At 41.4% G+C, this 19,042-nt stretch overlaps 1 protein-coding gene and 1 long non-coding RNA gene across 5 annotated transcripts in view; one reads left to right on the top strand and one right to left on the bottom strand.

The window, feature by feature from the left end:
* The window catches only part of LOC130294075 (carcinoembryonic antigen-related cell adhesion molecule 10-like), a 63,677-nt gene that overhangs the window by 29,700 nt on the left and 14,935 nt on the right, over window positions 1–19,042 (bottom strand). For 2 of the 3 annotated variants that reach the window (XM_056543483.1, XM_056543484.1), the window contains exon 1: window positions 4,327–4,484. The exons of the other annotated variant lie outside the window; for it this stretch is intronic. In XM_056543483.1, the coding sequence (XP_056399458.1) occupies window positions 4,327–4,348 (22 nt within the window). In that variant the 5' untranslated portion in view covers window positions 4,349–4,484. Of the gene's footprint in view, window positions 1–4,326; window positions 4,485–19,042 lie in introns of those variants that run through there. 3 annotated transcript variants of the gene reach the window in all.
* Window positions 4,187–18,746, top strand: LOC130294077 (uncharacterized). Of its 2 annotated transcripts, none has more exons than XR_008848372.1 (4): window positions 4,187–4,314; window positions 14,534–14,583; window positions 16,499–16,850; window positions 18,460–18,746. It is a non-coding gene; the product is annotated as an uncharacterized LOC130294077 (long non-coding RNA). The 2 variants fall into 2 exon arrangements; XR_008848373.1 differs by having other exon boundaries at window positions 16,499–16,753; window positions 18,460–18,745.

The following is a 19,042-nucleotide window of genomic DNA, read 5'->3' as shown; positions in this document are numbered from 1 at the left end:
TAAAAAAAAGTTTTTTCTGGATAACCCCTTTAATGTGCCGACCGGAGTCAAACTGTGACTCCGGTCGGCTCATTTTTGACCCGTATCCCGTTTCCTGACCGGATCTAAAACCGTAGTATACTACGGTTTTAGGTCCGGTCACAAAACCGGATACGGGTGAAAACAAGATGTGAATGCAGCCTAAAAAATAAAAAAATAAAAAAAAAGCAAATCGGGCATTTTCGTTTGGAATCCCCATCGTAGAAGGCCGCGCACAGACTCCGTGGGCGCCGATCTATCTATAGGATCCGGAGAGATGGTCGCTTCTATTCTACGGATCATTCTGCAGTCGAATTTCATTCTTTGTATTTCCGCAGTGGGTTCTGAATCGCCCGTCGCAGATCTGCAGGATGTCCTAAAATACACACCCATTTTTTTCTGCAGAATGTAAGTTTTTTTTTTTTTTTTTTTAACCCTTATTCGCCTGAATCCTACTGTAAATTATTGCAGCATTCCAGCGCAATTTTGTCGTATTACAATTTGACCCTATAAAACTGAGCACCACGATGAATTCTCCTGTTATCCCCCACCCCAGACGCTGGATGACACGGCTTCTCTGTATCTGCACGTGCCATTCATGGGTGGGACGGTATGAGAGAGAACTATACACTGATCTGCTATTCTTTCATCTAAGGCAAAGTTTCCCAACCAGGGTGCCTCCAGCTGTTGCAAAACTACAATTCCCAGCATGCCCGGACAGCCGCTGGCTGTCCGGGCATGCTGGGAGTTATAGTTTTGCACCCTGGTTGGGAAACACTGATCTAAGGATAAGATATCTATTTGTAAATGTTGGGCCTTCCAGGTAGATGTCTTAAAGGAGTACTCCGGTGAAATTATTTTTTATTATTATTATTATTATTATTATTATTATTATTATTATTATATTTTAATTTTTTTTTTTATTCAATTGGTGCCAGAAAGTTAAACAGATTTCTAAATTGCTTCTGTTAAAAAAATCTTAATACTTCCAGTACCTATTAGCTGCTGGATACTACAGAGGAAATTTCTTTTCTTTTTGGATTTTTTTTTCTGTCTGTCCACAGTGCTCTCTGCCCGTATCAGGAACTGTCCAGAGCAGGAACAAATCCCCATAGCAAACATCTGCTTCTCTGGAAAGTCCCTAAAATGGACAGAGGTGTCAGCAGAGAGCACTGTGGACAGTCAGAAAAGAAATCCAAAAGAAAAGAATTTCCTCTGTAGTATTCAGCAACTAACAAGTACTGGAAGGACTAAGATTTTTTGATCGAAGTAATTTACAAATCTGTTTAACTTTTTGGCACCAGTTGATAAAAAAAAATAAAAAAAGTTTCCCACCGGAGTACCCCTTTAATAAACTTCTTCTTTACACAAATATACATAGGTAAGAAACATTTTCACTAGGCCTCCGCTGTCAACCGCACGTCACATATCGTCCACAATGACATCCCGTACTGCAGTCACATGACCCCAACTACAGTTCCCAGCATGCTTTGACGTTGCTGTCAGGACCTGCTTTAGTTTAGAAACAGCTGGAGAGTGATCTGATAGGTTGCTATGGGCAACTGCACCTCTGCTCGGAGGGGGTTTCTTACCACTGGGACCTCCTGCAATCTCATGTAGGTGGCCCTGCTTCTCATCACTTCTTGAAGAGTTTTGGCCCCTAGCAGGAGTGATGGTTCGCTTAGTCAACCACCGGCTAAGATGGGACCCCTGCTAGTCTCTGGAGGTGGCGGCCGTGCCCTGGGGGTCGGCCCCCACACAATCAAACACATATGGCCTATTTTGTAGCTAGAGGATAAGTTGAGTACCAAGAGCACCCCTTTAGGGTAGAGTCACACATAACGGATCCGCAGCGTAAAATACAGTGACCCAACCTTTATAGTGTGCCTCCAGCTGTTCTCAACCCCTGTGTGCTGCTCGCAGCGGCAATCCGTGGGCACTCGCAGTGTACTCGCAGACATCTTGGAGCAACCGGCGCAATGTCAAAGTGTACTGCGCATGAGCATGGCGACTCACTTGTCCCTGTGTGGCTGCTCTTAGTGGCGGATTGCCGCTGCGAGCAGCACAGGGGGGAGTTGGGAAAAGCTGGAGGCACACTATATGGTCGGGTCACCAGCGGATCCGCAGCATAAAATACACTGAAGATCCGTTGTGTGTGACCGTACCCTTAAGGTATGTTGACACTTGTGTATTTTCTGCTGCCGATCTGCTTCTGCAGATATTGCTACCCACTGAAGTCAATGGGGAGCAAAATCTGCAGACGCAGATCCACAGCGGAAAATACGCAGAACGTACCCCCTAAACGGTCTAGTCTACGAATTGCTAAACTGTCTAGTTTAGTCCAACTAACAGTTGGCTTAAAGTGTCCCTATCCCTTAAAGGAAAACGGTCAGCCTGTTCACCCACACTAAACCAAATACACTGGGTTATAGTGTGGGTAAACAGGAGTCCAACGAGGGGTCACTTACTTAAAGGGGTAGTTTGGAACAAACTGTTCCCAACGCTGGAGCCGGCAGCTCGTGATGTCATAACCCCGCCCCCTCATGATGTCACACCCCGCCCCCTCAATGCAAGTCTATGGGAGGGGGCGTGACAGCCGTCACGCCCCCTCCCATAGACTTGCATTGAGGGGGTGGGATGTGACGTCATGAGGGGGCGGTGCTATGACATCATGAGCTGCCGGCTCCAGCATTTGGAACAGTTTGTTCCAAACGCTAAGCAGCGGCGTACCCCTTTAAATATGTCCAGTAGGTTCTGAGATGTGCCCCCCAGAAGATCCTCTACTGAATTCAGGGAATCGTGCGCAGGGGGCGGGGCTTCACAGCTCAATTTACATATTCATTGTCTCCACATCCTAGTGAAGTGGAGTCATCCGTATCCGGAATGCGTATCCTGATTACTGTAGTCTCGGGCTACAATGTTGCAGGAGATTTATTTTTAAAGAGATAACCTGCAGCTGCAGCGTGATCGGAGTAACACGTTAAAAAAAATTTTTTTTAAATAAAACGTTGCTGGAAAATAGCGGCCAGCTCCTGCTTACGGCGCTGACATCACTATGGATGACACATGACCGCGATAAAACTATACATCGTGGTAACAGCACCACAAGAATAATGCAAAATATTAAAAATCATAATAAATAATAAAAATTACTATATTCTGCATAATTTATAATTTTTTTAATTTATTTATTTATTTTTTTAAAAAAGGGACCACATCTTTATCAGTGTTTTCCCACCAGGGTGCCTTCAGCTGTTGCAAAAGTACCACTCCCAGCATGCCCGGACAGCCTTTGGCGTATGGCAGTGGTCTTCAACCTGCGGACCTCCAGATGTTGCAAAACTACAACTCCCAGCATGCCCGGACAGCCAACGGCTGTCCGGGCATGCTGGGAGTTGTAGTTTTGCACCATCTGGAGGTCCGCAGGTTGAAGACCACTGGCGTATAGTATAAAATGGGTGGGAAAATGTTGCCACTCGTACTCCCACATTTATGTCCCTGAGTAAATTCCTTCTTATGGCCCTTCTGTTGTTGGGGAACTACTACTCCCAGCACGTCCAGATGGTTAACATCTGTGAAGGCATGCTGGGAGTTGTAGTTTTGCAACAGCTGGAGGTCCGCTGGTTGGGAAACACCTCTGTATACCATAAAATGGGTGGAAAAACGGCGCCACTCGTCCTCCCACATTTACGCCCCACAGTGATCTCCATCCTGTGGCCCTCCTGCTGTTGAGAAACTACAACACCCAGCATGCTCAGGCAGTCAACATTCCTGCAGCTCTGCTGGGAGTCTTGGTTTCGCAACAGCTGGAGGGCCACAGGATGGAGATCACTGAGGTAGATTACGACGGTGTCAGCATCCTATCGATCCAATATGGCCGTCTATCCCGCCTCATACATTGTGTCAACAAGTATATTATATTCTCAGACCGGCGGCAATTTTGGTTTTTCTTTTTTAATGCCAAGAAATTATTAAAAAATAAATAAAATTTGATAAATTTTGTGCAATTTACACAATTTTTGTGTCATACAGTGCTCAACCGTGCTACATAAATTGTGGAGCACTTCTGCTTTGGGGAAACTACAACTCCCAGCATGCACTTAGTCAGGACATGGTGCTGGGAGTGGTATTGTCCGCACAGCTGGGGTGCTACAAATCGCAGACTAGTCAGGTCCGTGTGAATTAGGACATGGCTGCCGTATCCAGACTGTAAGGAAGTTTCTGGAGGATGTGAGCCCCGCCCGTCCTGTGTCCCTATGAGGAGTACACACAGCTGAGGGTCTGTTACATGGGAAGGTTAGTATTTACCTGACAGGAGGCAGAACCTCATAGCGACCACGGTCCGGATTTAGGAGTGCGGGTGTAGAGAGCACTTCCTGGAAACTTTACTTTCATTTTCGAAGCCGCAAGTAACCATGGAGTCGCCGAGTCACGTGAGCAGCTGGGAGCTGACTGGAAAGGGGCGTGGCTGGATGGGTGGGTGGGGTCAGTGCTGTTATGAGCGGCTACATAGAATGGGGGATTGTAGACATGAAAGATAGATATGGATGGCTGTTATGTCTTCAGGTCTTCAGTCCATATATATATATATATATATATATATATATATATATATTATAATTTATTTATTTTTTTAGGCATGACAGATATATGTGGACTGTCTATGACTGTTATGCCTACAGACCCTATAAATATATATATATATATATATATATATATATATGAGCTAAGCTGATACCAGGGAACACTACCTGAAAAGGTTGTGTAATGAGCTGCTTTGCATATTTCCCTACCCAGAATGCCTGCAGAGTGCTAAATGGCCTAACCTGAATCTCCGTTACACCTGAAGAGGTGTCCTCTCCCTGAGGAAAGTACTGACCCTGTATATATATATATATATATATATATATATATATATATATATATATATATATAACTGTAGGTATGGCAGATATATATATACGGTATGGATGGCTATTATGCCTTCAGTTATATATATATATATATATATATATATATATATGTGTGTATATGTATGTATATGAAGAAAGAACAAGGTCCGGCACTAGATTGGTTGCAGGTAAAAACTTCTTATTTCTTTATTTGAAGATTCTGCAGTACAAGGCTGGAAGTCTGACGCGTTTCGCTATAGAGCTTAATCGTAGACTCAGTCTACGATTAAGCTCTATAGCGAAACGCGTCAGCCTTCCAGCCTTGTACTGCAGAATCTTCAAATAAAGAAATTAGAAGTATTTACCTGCAACCAATCTAGTGCCGGACCTTGTTCTTTCTTCACAAGTGAGCAGCCGGAGGCGGTACCGGCCGATCCGCGGCATCGGTGGTGAGGTAGGTGTGCACAGGGTGAGCGGCTCACAATCCAGCCTTCTGACATATATAAATATATGTATAGCCATCCATATACAGTATATCTGCCATACCTACTGTTCCTATATTTATACATTACTGCCATGTCTAGAGTATATGTGTGTGTGTGTATATATATATATGTCAACTTGAGAAAAAATAGACCTGGTCGCACATCCACAACATGCACCTTGATCTAAGGCTTCTCACCAACATTTATTAAACTAACAGGTTGTTATTGTACTTTATTATCATGAAGTGCAAGCCCACTAGCCACATCATGGCCACCTGTAAGTAGTGGGTCCCTAACATCCCTAGCATAAAATAGCGCAGCACTGAGAGGCGACCAACACCAGTGCCCACAGGGGGAGCTACTCACTGGCAGAGCAGCCCCAATGCCACTCAAACCAGTCCCTGGGCTGCGCCTCCCCAGAGACACAGCATCGGGGCAACAACGGATGCCGCTTTCTGGCACATGGTAAGTGAGCTTTTTACATCTGTTCACACTCGTGCTGCGCTGTGCGGCGTCCATGGCTGCTGTGGCACTGTGTCTGTGGGGTGGCACGGCCCAGGGACTGGTTTGAGTGGAATTGGGGCTGCTCTGCCAGTGGGTCGCTCCCCCTATGGGCACTGGTGGTCACCACTTGTGTGTGTAGATATATATATATATAGTACTGTCATGCCAGTAGTCTTGTCAGATTTCCTCTTGCAGACTTAATTAAATGGGAGGGGGGGGGGGGGGGGGGGGAGTCCAAAAAAAAAGATTTTTTAAATTGGCGTTTTGTATGGATTTTTATTTATTTATTTATTTTTTAATACCCCCTTTTTCTTCAATAGAAATCCTTGAGTCACATTACAAATGATACAGATGACTTGGAGCAGAAGCAAAAATTAAAAAAAAATACAAAAATTTTTAAATTTTAAAAATAGGGAATGCAAAAAAAGAGGACATAAATGTGGAATCCCAGCTTTAGGGGTCATCAGTAGTAATAACATTGAGTAACTTATGGGGACATTTTTTTTAAAGTGGCGCAGAGAAAGAGTTGTTAGCAATCAGATCGCCACTTAAATTTTTAAAAATGTGTTTGCAAAATTAAACAATAAATCTCCCAACGAGTGTTTTTTCTAAATCAGCTTTATATCCATGACCAAATTACCAGTGTAGCCTTACAACATCTATCACTTGTTCCCCTTATCCCCTGGATTTTGTGGGTACAGCATGCAGAACTGCAGAGGGTGAGACATTGAACCCCATAATTATCTACAGTCTTAGATTTTTTTTAAATTTCGGAGATATAAAATTCTGACCTATTACCAATCTATGGTGAACATACTCCCCCTATTGGACTGAAAGAAAAGTAAAATACATTCAAAAAGTACCAGGAAAAAGGGATAAAAACACACAAACCTATTTACAAAAAAGTAAAGTAAGACATAAGATTACATAGATTCATTCAGCATTGTCAACTCCGCAATAACTTGTATAATAAATGTAAAGCATCATTGGTATTTGTCAGAAAACAAGTAAACGCTGCAAGAGGTTACCAGTACGCCGAAAGTGGTCCCTATGTGGCTGATGGCTGGCCCAGTGGACCATGCACTGTATTGGCATAGTCAGAAACAAACTTGTTAGGCCAGGTACCACAGGTTCTTAGTCAACTGGTCAGGTCATACACAGGAGAAGCAACATGGTACAGGGGAGCAGGCAAGAACAAAAACAGGCAGAGGTCATACATTGTGACAGAACCGCATACAGAAACACCTTCACTGAAACTCTATGAAGGCAGGTGTGGCTGTTTGATATACTGTAGGCTGGGAGAAAGATGGTTGGCTGGGGACAGGTTTTGGGTGCACATGCGGGCCTTTAGAGACCAGAGACTACAGCAAGAAAAGGAAGAGAAAGGAGGAGACTGTTATGATAAGATTGTGGTTATATCAGGCTGTGTCTTCTGAGAAGTACCACACATAGAGGGAACTAGCCACCAGTGTTAGGGTGCATTCACACCACGTTTTAGCTATACAGGGACCGAATCCGGCTGGGAGGGGACTAAAAGCCGGGAGCTTCTGTATCCTAACCTGACCCAGCCCCCTTCTCATCCGGTCGGCTCATTTTTGCCCTATATCCGATTTTCTGACCTGACTGAAAACCGAGGTATGCTGTGGTTTTCAGTCAGGTCAGAAAATTGGATACGGGGCAAAAATGAGCCGACCGGAGTCCCTGTTTGACTCCGGTCGGCTCCTTCAAATGCATGAGAAGGGGATTGGGTCCCCGTATAGCTAAAACGTGGTGTGAATGCACGATATGTCACATCATTGATAATAGGTGATGGTCACAGCTCTCCACCTTTCCCTCCCTGCACAGTCACCCCTGCGCAGGTCACAGAACATGCCTAGAACTTAGCCCCATATAAGTAAGTGAGTCAGCTCCAGACTATAGGTTCCTAGGGTCCATAAGACATGTCTCTAAATATTGTCAGGCTGGGTTTCTCTTAAGAAAACACAGGGAATAAAACTACAAATAAAAATCCACATTGGGCACCACCTTACTACCATAGGGCTAAACTTCATACTGCTTAAATAAAAATATACTTGTCTGACAAAAAAACAAACCAAAAAATCCCTAAGGCCATAACTTTATTTTTTTGCAATAAGAAATCTTATATGGCCACAAAAAAAAGAAAAGAAAACAAAAACAAACAAAAAAACTGCGTCTTAGGACTCGTTCACACTGCGAACCTTAAAGGGGTACTCCATTGGAAAATGTTTTTTTCTAAATCAACCGGTGCCAGAAAGTTAAACTGATTTGTAAACTACTTCTATTTAAAAATCTTAATCCTTCCAGTACTTATCAGCTGTTATATACTCCACAGGAAGTTCTTTTCTTTTTGAATTTCCTTTCTGTCTGACCACAGTGCTCTCTGCTGACACCTCTGTTCATTTTAGGAACTGTCCAAAGTTGAAGCAAATCCCCATAGCAAACCTCTCCTGCTCTGGACAGTTCCTGATATGGACAGAGGTGTCAGCACAGAGCACTGTGGTCAGACAGAAAGGAAATTCAGAAAGAAAAGAACTTCCTGTGGATCATACAGCAGTTGATAAGTACTGGAAGGATTAAGATTTTTAAATAGAAGTAATTTACAAATATGCTTAACTTTCTGGCACCAGTTGACTTAAAAAAAAAAAAAATTCTGGTGGAGTACCCCTTTAAGCCTTTGCAGCGGGTGCTGATGTTTCCATCAGTGGTAGGACCAAGCGCAGTCTGACAAAATTCTGCCCAAACAATGAGCCTGTTCATTCTTTGGGCGAGCGTCTATTTCGCCGCTGGGGTTCCGTTGCATCAATTCTACAGTATGCACCGAGCAATGGGAGTCAATGGGACTCTGCTTCAAACTGAATGTCCCCAGTGTGAACGAGCCCTTAAAGGGGTACTCCGGTGAAAACCTTTTTTCTTTTAAATCAACTGGTGGCAGAAAGTTAAACATATTTGTAAATGACTTCTATTAAAAAATCTTAATCCTTCCAGTACTTATTAGCTGATGAATGCTACCGAGGAAATTCCTTTCTTTTTGGAACACTGATGACATCACGAGCACAGTACTCTCTGCTGACATCTCTGTCCATTTTAGCAACCATGCAGAGCAGATGTATGCTAAGGGCAGCATGGTGGCTCAGTGGTTAGCACTGCTGCCTTGCAGTGCTGGGGACTTGGGTTCAAATCCCACTAAGGACAACAATAAATAAAGTGTTATTATTATTATTATAATAATATCAGCAGAGAGCACTGTGCTCGTGATGTCATCAGAGAGCATTCCAAAAAGAAAAGAATTTCCTCTGTAGTATTCAGCAGCTAATAAGTACAGGAAGGATTAAGATTTTTTAATAGAAGTAATTTACAAATATGTTTAACTTTCTGCCACCAGTCGATTTAAAAGAAAAAAGGTTTTCACCGGAGTACCCCTTTAAGGCAGTGTTTCTCAACCAGGTTACTTACAGCTGTTGCAACAACAGCTGGAGAAAACCTGTTTGAGAAACACTGCCTTAGGGTATGGTCACCCGTACCGCATCCGCAGCGTATTTCATGTTGCAGAACTGCTACGGGCAAACACACAGGACTATCCGGCCGCAGCCTTGTGTATGCAGTAAGGTTTGCATACTGGATCACTTGTCGGCGCATCCGCAGTGTGAAATATGTTGCGGATGTGATATGTATGACCGTACACTTAGGGTATGTTAACACACCGGAATGTCTGCACGGAAAATCTCCGTGCGGACATTCCGCAGACTGTGGGCGCCGGCATAACATGCCGGCGCTAGGACCGCACAGGAATGCACCCTCTCATAGACGCCTATGCATTCCGTGTGAAGTCCGCAGAAAGAATGGACAGGTTCATTCTTTCTGCGGACACGGAAATCGGAAATTCTGCCATGTGCACAGAGCAGCAGAATCCCATTGAATACGAATCTCCATGTGGAATTCCAAGGCAGAATTCCGCTCGGAAATTCGGTGTGAACGTGGCCTTAGGTAGTTAAAAGAAATAATCCATTAAACGGTAGCAGACACATGTACCAGTAGGTGGCGATGTTTTACATCAGATGAACCATATTCGCTGCTACAGTAGTACTAGGAACTAGATCAGTGGTCTTCAACCTGCGGACCTCCAGATGTTGCAAAACTACAACTTCCAGCATGCCCGGACAGGCGTTGGCTGTCCGGGCATGCTGGGAGTTATAGTTTTGCAACATCTGGAGGTCCGCAGGTTGAAGACCACTGAACTAGATGATAACCTAACATACTGTATGTATATTCTCTTTCTATTAGGAATGTTTGGAATGTGTAAGTGTAGTGTTAGTCAGCTACTATAGTGGTTGTAATGTCCAGAGGTACGACTAGAGGCTATTGAGAGCCCATACCTAATGTGCCATTTATAATACTAATGTCTTCTTATGTGGCACCAGAACTATTGCCCAACTCAGGCACCAGAATGGGGCTGTTTTTAGAAGAAGTTAGCTCTGTTTTTCCCACCCTGGATTAGTATTTACCCCCCAATTCAATGTAAAGTTATGATGTTTGGATGTTAAAGTGAGCACTCTTTAACACTATGGATTTTCCGAACAGAATTCTGCTTGGAAAATATGGTGTAGCAGCCTTCCATTGTTCTCAATGGGATTCTTCTGCTCCGTTCACACTACGGAATTCCCTGAAAGAATGAACAAGTTAATTCTTTTGTTGGCATGTGCTCGGAAATGCATTGCCAAGTGATCCTAGTAGGCTTGCATTGAGGGGCGGAGCGTGATGTCACACGGGGGGCGGAGGCTTGACGTCACACGCCGCCGGCCCTGTGGTTGCCAGTAATCAGACCCGGAGCGAACATGCTCCGGGGACTGATTACAAACGGGGTGCCGCGTGCAAGATGACGGGGGGGTCCCCAGCGGATAGAAGATAAGATGTCTAAGCACCAGAGAACCCCTTTAACCGCAACAGGTGCGTTCACATTTCAAGACCTAACTCACGGTTTAGTGGAAGTGTTCTTCAAATTTTAATTCACTTTTTTCATATTTATGAAAAAAAGTGAATTAAAATTTGAAGAGCACTTCCACTAAACCGTGAGTTAGGTCTTGAAATGTGAACGCACCTGTTGCGTTTAAGCTAAGTTGGCGTGCAGCCTGTTTATAATTGCCCTACGTTTGTGTATTACCCATTGTGCTATGTGGAATTAGGGCACAATTTTCAACGTGACAATAATATAGGAACTCGATTGTATTGTTTCTATGTGGCTGATGCCAATTGCCCCATGTCAGAGGAAAAACTCCCAATATGGCGATCAGAATAAATCCCAGGATCAACGCCCTATCTCTAGAAATTTAGTATCCATATCCTGAAATACATATTTTTCAAGAAAAGCTTGCAGGATGCCCTACCCTATACCAAAGAAAGATAAAAAAAGAAAAGAAAAACAAAACGCAACTATGTGCAATCTTCCCCTATAAGTTATGTGGACACAAAAAAGATGAAAGCGTGCTCACCTTGTGATGTTGCACTCCGAGCACAACACCGTAAAATGCCACCTGTCACTATTACTGACCCACCAATATGGAGTGCTGCCAAGCAGTCAGCCATAGTCCTTTTGTAGCAGGTACGGTGTAGAATCACGTGTAGGTTCCTATAGAAAAGGAGGAGTAGAAAAATACTGCTTTCCGAGGTCCCGTCAGGCTGGATTGGTTACGTTAACCGTAACGGACCAAAAGATACTAAATAAACTAGGAATGTCCCGATACTGGTATCGGTACCGATGCTGGACATTTGCACGACTACTTGTACTCGTGCAAAATGTCCACAATACCTGCCAGGGGGACTCCCGCTGGCAGGTATCAACGGAGGTGCGGTAAGCCGCCTGCACTTCCCGCACGGATCAACTCCCCTGTGCCCACTCTCGAGCTATGCAGCGCGCTCAGCAGCTAAGCACGCACCATATCTGGTACCTGCATTAACCTTTTAGACGCCACAATCAAAGTGGATCGCGGCATCTAAAAGTGCTGAAGTTAACTGCTGGTTAGGTCAGGGATGCTGATCAGGATCAACACTGTGAAATCGCTGTTTCCTGTTCAGCTGAAAGGGCAGTCGGAGGTCCCTTACTGTGCTCTGCGCCATCCGATCATCGCTCCTTTACTGCAGCCATCCATGGCAGGTAGTAGTAAAGGAGAACCAATACCACTGATCTATGCTATAGCATAGCATTGATTAGTGCAGTGTACAGATTGCATGTAATAGTCCCGTATGTGGACTAAAAAATAGGGGAAAAAAAGGTGGTGTAAATAATAATTATACCCCTTCCCTAATAAAAATTTGAATCACCCCCTTTTTAAAGTTTAAATAAAATAATATAAAATATAATATGCCCTTTCTCTTATAAAAACTAAAAAATACCCCTTTTTTTTCCTTTAAAAAAGTATGACATTGAAAAAAGTATCGGTACTCGTACTTGGTCTTAAAAAAAAATGGTATTGGGACATCCCTAAAATAAGTGGTATAGGTGCTCCTTTACTACTGCCTGCCATTGATGGCTGCAGTAAAGGAGTGACGATCGGACGGACGGCACGGAGCACGGTAAGGGACCTCCGGTTGTCCTTTCAGCTGATCGGGACACCAACATTTTTCCCTAGGTTTCTAGTGCAGTAAATGTTTCATAATAATTTTTTAAAACTGAGCGTTTATGTCTAGAGAAAGATAATGTAGAGTAGACGGGAAAGTCTCATGCTATTCTGAACCACACAGTAATGATGACTCTGCGTCCGACCCTGGATCTGCGTAGATCCTCTCAGACACTCAATGTGATTCATGTAGCGCTGAGTGATGGTGGAGGCTGCACTCGGGGGTGAATGATGGAAGGAAGGATACACACATGTATAGGAATGTCCGATTCCAGGGTATTGTCACCGTCAGGTGTCAGCGCTCCGGCATAAAAATTCTACAGATTGAAATTTACTGCTATACATTTATCTTATGGCGACGCACTATTACTGGAATTCGCATGGGCGGTGGTTGTACCATCAAACTTTTAAGACATTAAAAATAGACTTAAAGGGGTACTCCGGTCCCAAGACATCTTATCCCCTATCCGAAGGATAGGGGATAAGATGTCTTGGGACCGGAGTACCCCTTCAAATGGGCACTGTCAGATTTAAAAACTTTTTATATGTTGCACATCTTGGCTAAACAGTAAAGGGGTACTCCGGTGGAAAACAAATGTTTTCAAATCAACTGGTGCCATAAAGTTATACAGATTTGTAAATTTCTTCTATATAAAAAAATCTTAATTCTTCCAGTACTTATCAGCTGCTGTTTGCTACAGAGGAAATTGCATAGTTATTTTCTGTCTGGCCACAGTGCTCTCTGCTGACACCTCTGTCCATGTCAGGAACTGTCCAGAACAGGAGCAGTTTGCTATGGGGATTTGCTTGGACTCTGGACAGTTCCAGTTCTTGTGCTTAGATAAGCCCAAGCAGGGAGCCTGATGGGCACTCAGGAACTCCTCCTGCCACTCAGGAAGTGACCTCACCACTGCTTCTAAAGCAGAGCTGGTGGACGGGATCTCAAGCAACCAGTTATCAACAAGAGAAAGAGATACGAAGAGATATCTACCAAACCAGGAAAGTTTGCTAAATGAAGCCAACTGCAAACTTGTTTATGCTGCCATGCTGTACGCTTAGAGACATAGTTAAGGAGAAAGTAATACTCCTTTAATAGGCCAGATGCATGTCAAAAGAGTGTCTTTTTGGCATGTGTTCAGTTGGATATATTGGCATATCTGATTTGAACACAGTATGGAAAAAATTCTGATAACAGATATCATATAGATTATGATGATGTGTTTTTATGTAGCAGATGGGCCTTTTTGGGTCCCCCTAAGGGAAAGGGCCCAGTTGCAGTAGCTGCCTCTCCTATTTACTATTCACTACCTATGTTGGGCTTATCCTCCCAATTTCAAAGGCTGTTTGGAGGGAAGGGGTCAAGGGTATATGTACCATAGTAGCGGTCCCATTCCTTTTTCTACTGGTAAGAAACTGTGCAGATGCTTCAGATGCCATAATGCGGTGTTTTTCCCAACCAGGGTGTTTCCAGCTGTTGCAAAACTACAACTCCCAGCATGCCCAGACAGCCAAAGGCTGTCTGGGCATGCTGGGAGTTGTAGTTTTGCAACAGCGGGAGGCACCCTGGTTGGGAAACACCACCATAATAGGGGGCCTATTTAGATATTTTCTATGGGGCCCCTTTATTCTATAAACACCACTGGAAGGGGTGCACTGTATCTTATCACAAATCACTGACTGCTTTCAATAATAACCAGCAGAATTGTAACGGCAGGTCTGGATTATAATACAAGCTCAATGTATTTATTACTGTGCTATGTCTATCAATTCTATATTTAAAATGCTCTTTATTGGTGGAAGGCTACTGGGCAATTTCACTATTGTGATCACATTATTAAAAATAGCTTTTATAGCTCAGGTCTTATATTTTAGGCACAATATCCCACTTCTGGATATTCATTTTTTATTTTAGTTATTTATTTTATTTATTTAATGTATTGTTATTTATTTATTATTATTATTTATTATTATTATTATATATATTTTTATTTATTATTTATAGCATTAGACTATACCCCACGCTATCGGCACCATGACAGGCCAACAGAGCGGGTAAGCGGCATCGTGCTCGGTGTTTTACTGTATTTAATCACATCCTTGTAATCAGATGTATGTTATCAATAATCATGGGTGATTAACAGTATATTTCATATAGAACCTGTGGAACGGTGTTCTTTCAAGCTATGTCACTATTAACACTATGGCACTTTATGGTATATCACATGAATATTTGTGAATAATATATATATTTTTTTTTATGTAATATTATGTAATTATGTACTGATGGAAATTGGATGCACTTGTGGGATTTTGATTGCACTTAGCACCTTGTGTTTGGGTATAAATACCCCTGAAGCTGTATGTATCACTAGGCTTGGAAATGGCTCCATAGGAGCAGAAACGTTGCTGTATTGAGACATGTATGAATAAAATGCACCTTTTTTTTTTTTTTTTACTGGAGTGCTGCGCCATTGGAATTACACACACACACACACACACCATCAAAAAATGTGAAAAAAGCAGCGACGTTTCGATCCTCTCCAGGATCTTGAGAAAGATCCTGTAGAGGATTGAATCATCACTGCTTTTTTTCACATTTTTTGATAGAATAAATGTACATTTCTCACACCATGGAGTGCTGCACTGGTCTCTATTTTTATTGATGTGGAAGGATTCTTTTCAGTGGCCTGCAGCCTTCACCTGGACATAATTTCTGCTAGAGTGCTATTGTATTTTTTCATATAATATATATTAATATTATAATTAATATAATAATATAAATAATAATATTAATATAATAATATTATTATATTATTATTATTGTTAAAATATATATATATAATTATTTTAATATATATATATTTTTTTTTTTTTTTTAAGTGGAAGGATTCTTTTCAGTGGCCTGCATCCTTCACCTGGACATCATTTCTGCTAGAGTGCTATTGTATTTTTTCATATATATATATATATATATATATATATATATATATATATATATATATATATTTAATATTATAATTAATAATATAATAACAATAATAATATTAATATAATAATAATATAAATAATAATATTATTATATTATTATTGTTAATAAATAAAAATTATATATATATATATATATATATATATATATATATATATATATACAATCATTATTATTATAATTTTTTTTATTAATTTTTTTATTTAAGTGGAAGGGTTCTTTTCAGTGGCCTGCATCCTTCACCTGGACATCATTTTTGCTAGAGTGCTATTGTATTTTTTCATATATATATATATATATATATATATATATATATATATATATATATTTAATATTATAATTAATAATATAATAACAATAATATTAATATAATAATAATATAAATAATAATATTATATTATTATTATTTTTGTTAATAAATAAAAATTATATATATATATATACACAATTATTATAATTTTTTTTCTTCTCTTTTTTTTTATTTAAGTGGAAGGATTCTTTTCAGTGTGCTAGAGTGCTGATGTATTTTTTTTTATATAGATATATAATTATTATTATTATTAATAATATAGTAATAATAACAATAATATTCATATTGAAATAATAATATAAATAGTATTATTTTTTTATTGTTAAAAAAAATAAATACATATATATATATATAAACAATAAATAAATATTATTTATATTACAATTATAATATTAATATTATTGTTACTATTACATTATTAATAATAATAATAATAATAATAATAATTAATAATAATAATTTTATTTATATATATATATATATACTAGAAATATTATTATATATATTTTTTTTTATTTAAGTAAAGTTTCCACATGAAATATGTATAGCTTTCAGGTCTGCTTCTGGTGTCAGTTCCTGATATCTTACGCACAAGACACCAAACTTCCCATTATATTAGGTCACCTGTTTTATTTTTCGCAGTGTTTTTATTCTGCAACCTTTGCTTCTAGGTCTCACCGCAGCTTACAGGAAGGGCTCAGACTCATGATACTTGATGAAAGGTTTAAAGGATTATACGAGGAAGGTCATTGCCAGAGACAGGAATTCCTGGATACGTTCATGTGAATATGGCACAGCTCATGATAATGGATCCCGGCTATTACATCTGTACTATTATATAAGAATCCTGATAATATTTATAAATAGAGATGCGACGACCTATAAGAATTCTATTGCACATGAACTCCTCCCAACTTGCAAAACTGGTAAATCGCTTCTACACGGGATGAAAAGTGTTGCGAACCTTCTTTTGTCCTACCTACTCAACAATGCCTGCCTTTGTGATCCCACACAATAATACCGGTACAATGTTCTTTTGTTCCTCTCTATAGTAGATAGGTAACCCCAGGTGCGTAACTAGCCCAGTGCCCTCCTCCCATAACAGTATTAATAGGATATTTAATATAAATAAATATATATATAAGAAAATCATACCACCGGACCATAATGATAACCACTACTATTACCGCCGCATAATGACTGACTGACAGCACCGTACTATTACTGACTAATAAATCCACAATATACAGATCAATTTTCCTCCCCATATAGTGAACAAATAGGGTCAGATACCAACTCTACACAGGCTCTGCAGACCATGTAAGGGATTACAGTGCAGTTACATCTAGTGATTCACAGGGGATGTCTTATTAGAGTGAGTCTAAATGGGTAACATTTCTCCTTTATAGGGTCAGATACCAACTCTACACAGGCTCTGCAGACCATATAAGGGATGACAGTGCAGTTACATCCAGTGATTCACACGGGGTGTCTTATTAGAGTGAGTCTAAATGGGTAACATTTCTCCTTCATAGGGTCAGATACCAACTCTACACAGGCTCTTTAGACCATATAACTGATTACAGTGCAGTTACATCTAGTGATTCACAGGGGATGTCTTATTAGAGTGAGTCTAAATGGGTAACATTTCTCCTTCATAGAGTCAGATAGCAACTCTTCACAGGATCTGCAGACCATATAAGGGATTACAGTGCAGTTACATCCAGTGACTCAAAGGGGTGTCTTATTAGAGTGAGTCTACAAGGGTGAGGTTTCTCCTTTAGAGAGCATCATAATGGTGTGTGGAAACTTATACTTCCTTAATGCTTCATTGGAAATTCCTGGACGACAGGATATGCAAAGCAGCTCTCTCATTCCACCTTTACCAGGTAACATTCCCTTAGAGCGAATCGCAGGTGACATCTTCTATAATTAAAGTTGTTCCTTTTTGTTCTACATTTGGTCTGGGCCATTATAAACACTTCTTCTGGCCCTAACTCCTCTCTGCACAATCTTCGGACAAACATTTTAGGCTCCTCGCTCCAGAACTCTCCTTAAAAGGGGTACTCCGCTGCTCAGCGTTTGGAACAAAATGTTCAGAAAGTTGGAGTCTGCACCGGGAGCTTGCGACGTCATAGCCCCACCCCCTAATGACGTCACTCCCCGCCCCCTCAAAGCAAGTCTATGGGAGGGGGCGTGGCAGCCGCCACGCCCCCTCCCATAGACTTGCATTGAGGGGGCGGAGTGTGACATCATGAGGGGGTGGAGCTATGATGTCACAAACTCCTGGCGCCATCTCCAGAGTTCGGAACAGTTTGTTCCAAACTCTGAGCAGCGGAGTACCCCTTTAACTCTATACAAGCTCCCCATCTGTATTGCCTCATACAGTAATAGTGCCCTCTTTGTAACCTCATTTAGTAGTTATGCCCCCATTTGGTAGTTAGGCTCCATATAGTTTAGACCCACCACAGAGTTAAGCCCCAATGTAGTAGTTAGCCCCCTATACAGTAGTTCGGCCCCATAGCCACCCTATGTAGTAACAAGGCCCACATATAGTAGTTACCTTCCTTCCCCATACACTAGTTAGGTCCCTAGAAATAAAAATCACTCATCTCTCTCTACTCCCATGCAGATCTGGTCCTCATTTGTCCGGCCAACCTCCCGATGCTGAAGCTGCCAGCACTGGAAGTCCTGGCTGCCTCTTCTCGAGCAATGGGTCACGGAACACCTGCAGACTATTACACCCCTGGGCAATTCCCTTCTTTACAACAGCAACAATAAAGAAAATCCCTGAAACATATGTGTTCCTTTTCTCCATGTCAGATGGTTCAGTCCTGTTTCTGCAGTATACGGCAAAGTGCAGGCACCATGATGCAGTAATTGCTTGTATTGCTTGCGTTTCAAGGGGTATTCCAGAGGAAATTTTTAATGACGATTCAGGCTAAGGGTCCTGTAAAATAAAAAAAATAAAATTACCAACGTGCAGCAGTTCCTTGTGTCTGTGTCAGCACAAGAATCTACCCACTCAGCCAATCAGTGGAGCAACGGTGTCCCACTTCAACTACTGATTGGTTGAGCCGGCAGGTCCTTGTGCCAACATTAACACCGTGAAGTGAAGCGCAGTGGGAACCAACAACGTGGCAGTGGCAGCGGGGATGCAAGGGAGATAAGTATGGGGTTTGATTTTTTTCTATTGTACAGAGCCTTAAAGGGGT

The sequence above is a fragment of the Hyla sarda genome, chromosome 10 (genome assembly GCF_029499605.1).
Source record: "Hyla sarda isolate aHylSar1 chromosome 10, aHylSar1.hap1, whole genome shotgun sequence".
Taxonomy (NCBI): Eukaryota; Metazoa; Chordata; class Amphibia; order Anura; family Hylidae; genus Hyla; species Hyla sarda.
Note: the sequence above shows the minus strand (reverse complement) of the source record. Positions and strands in the feature narration are given on the sequence as shown.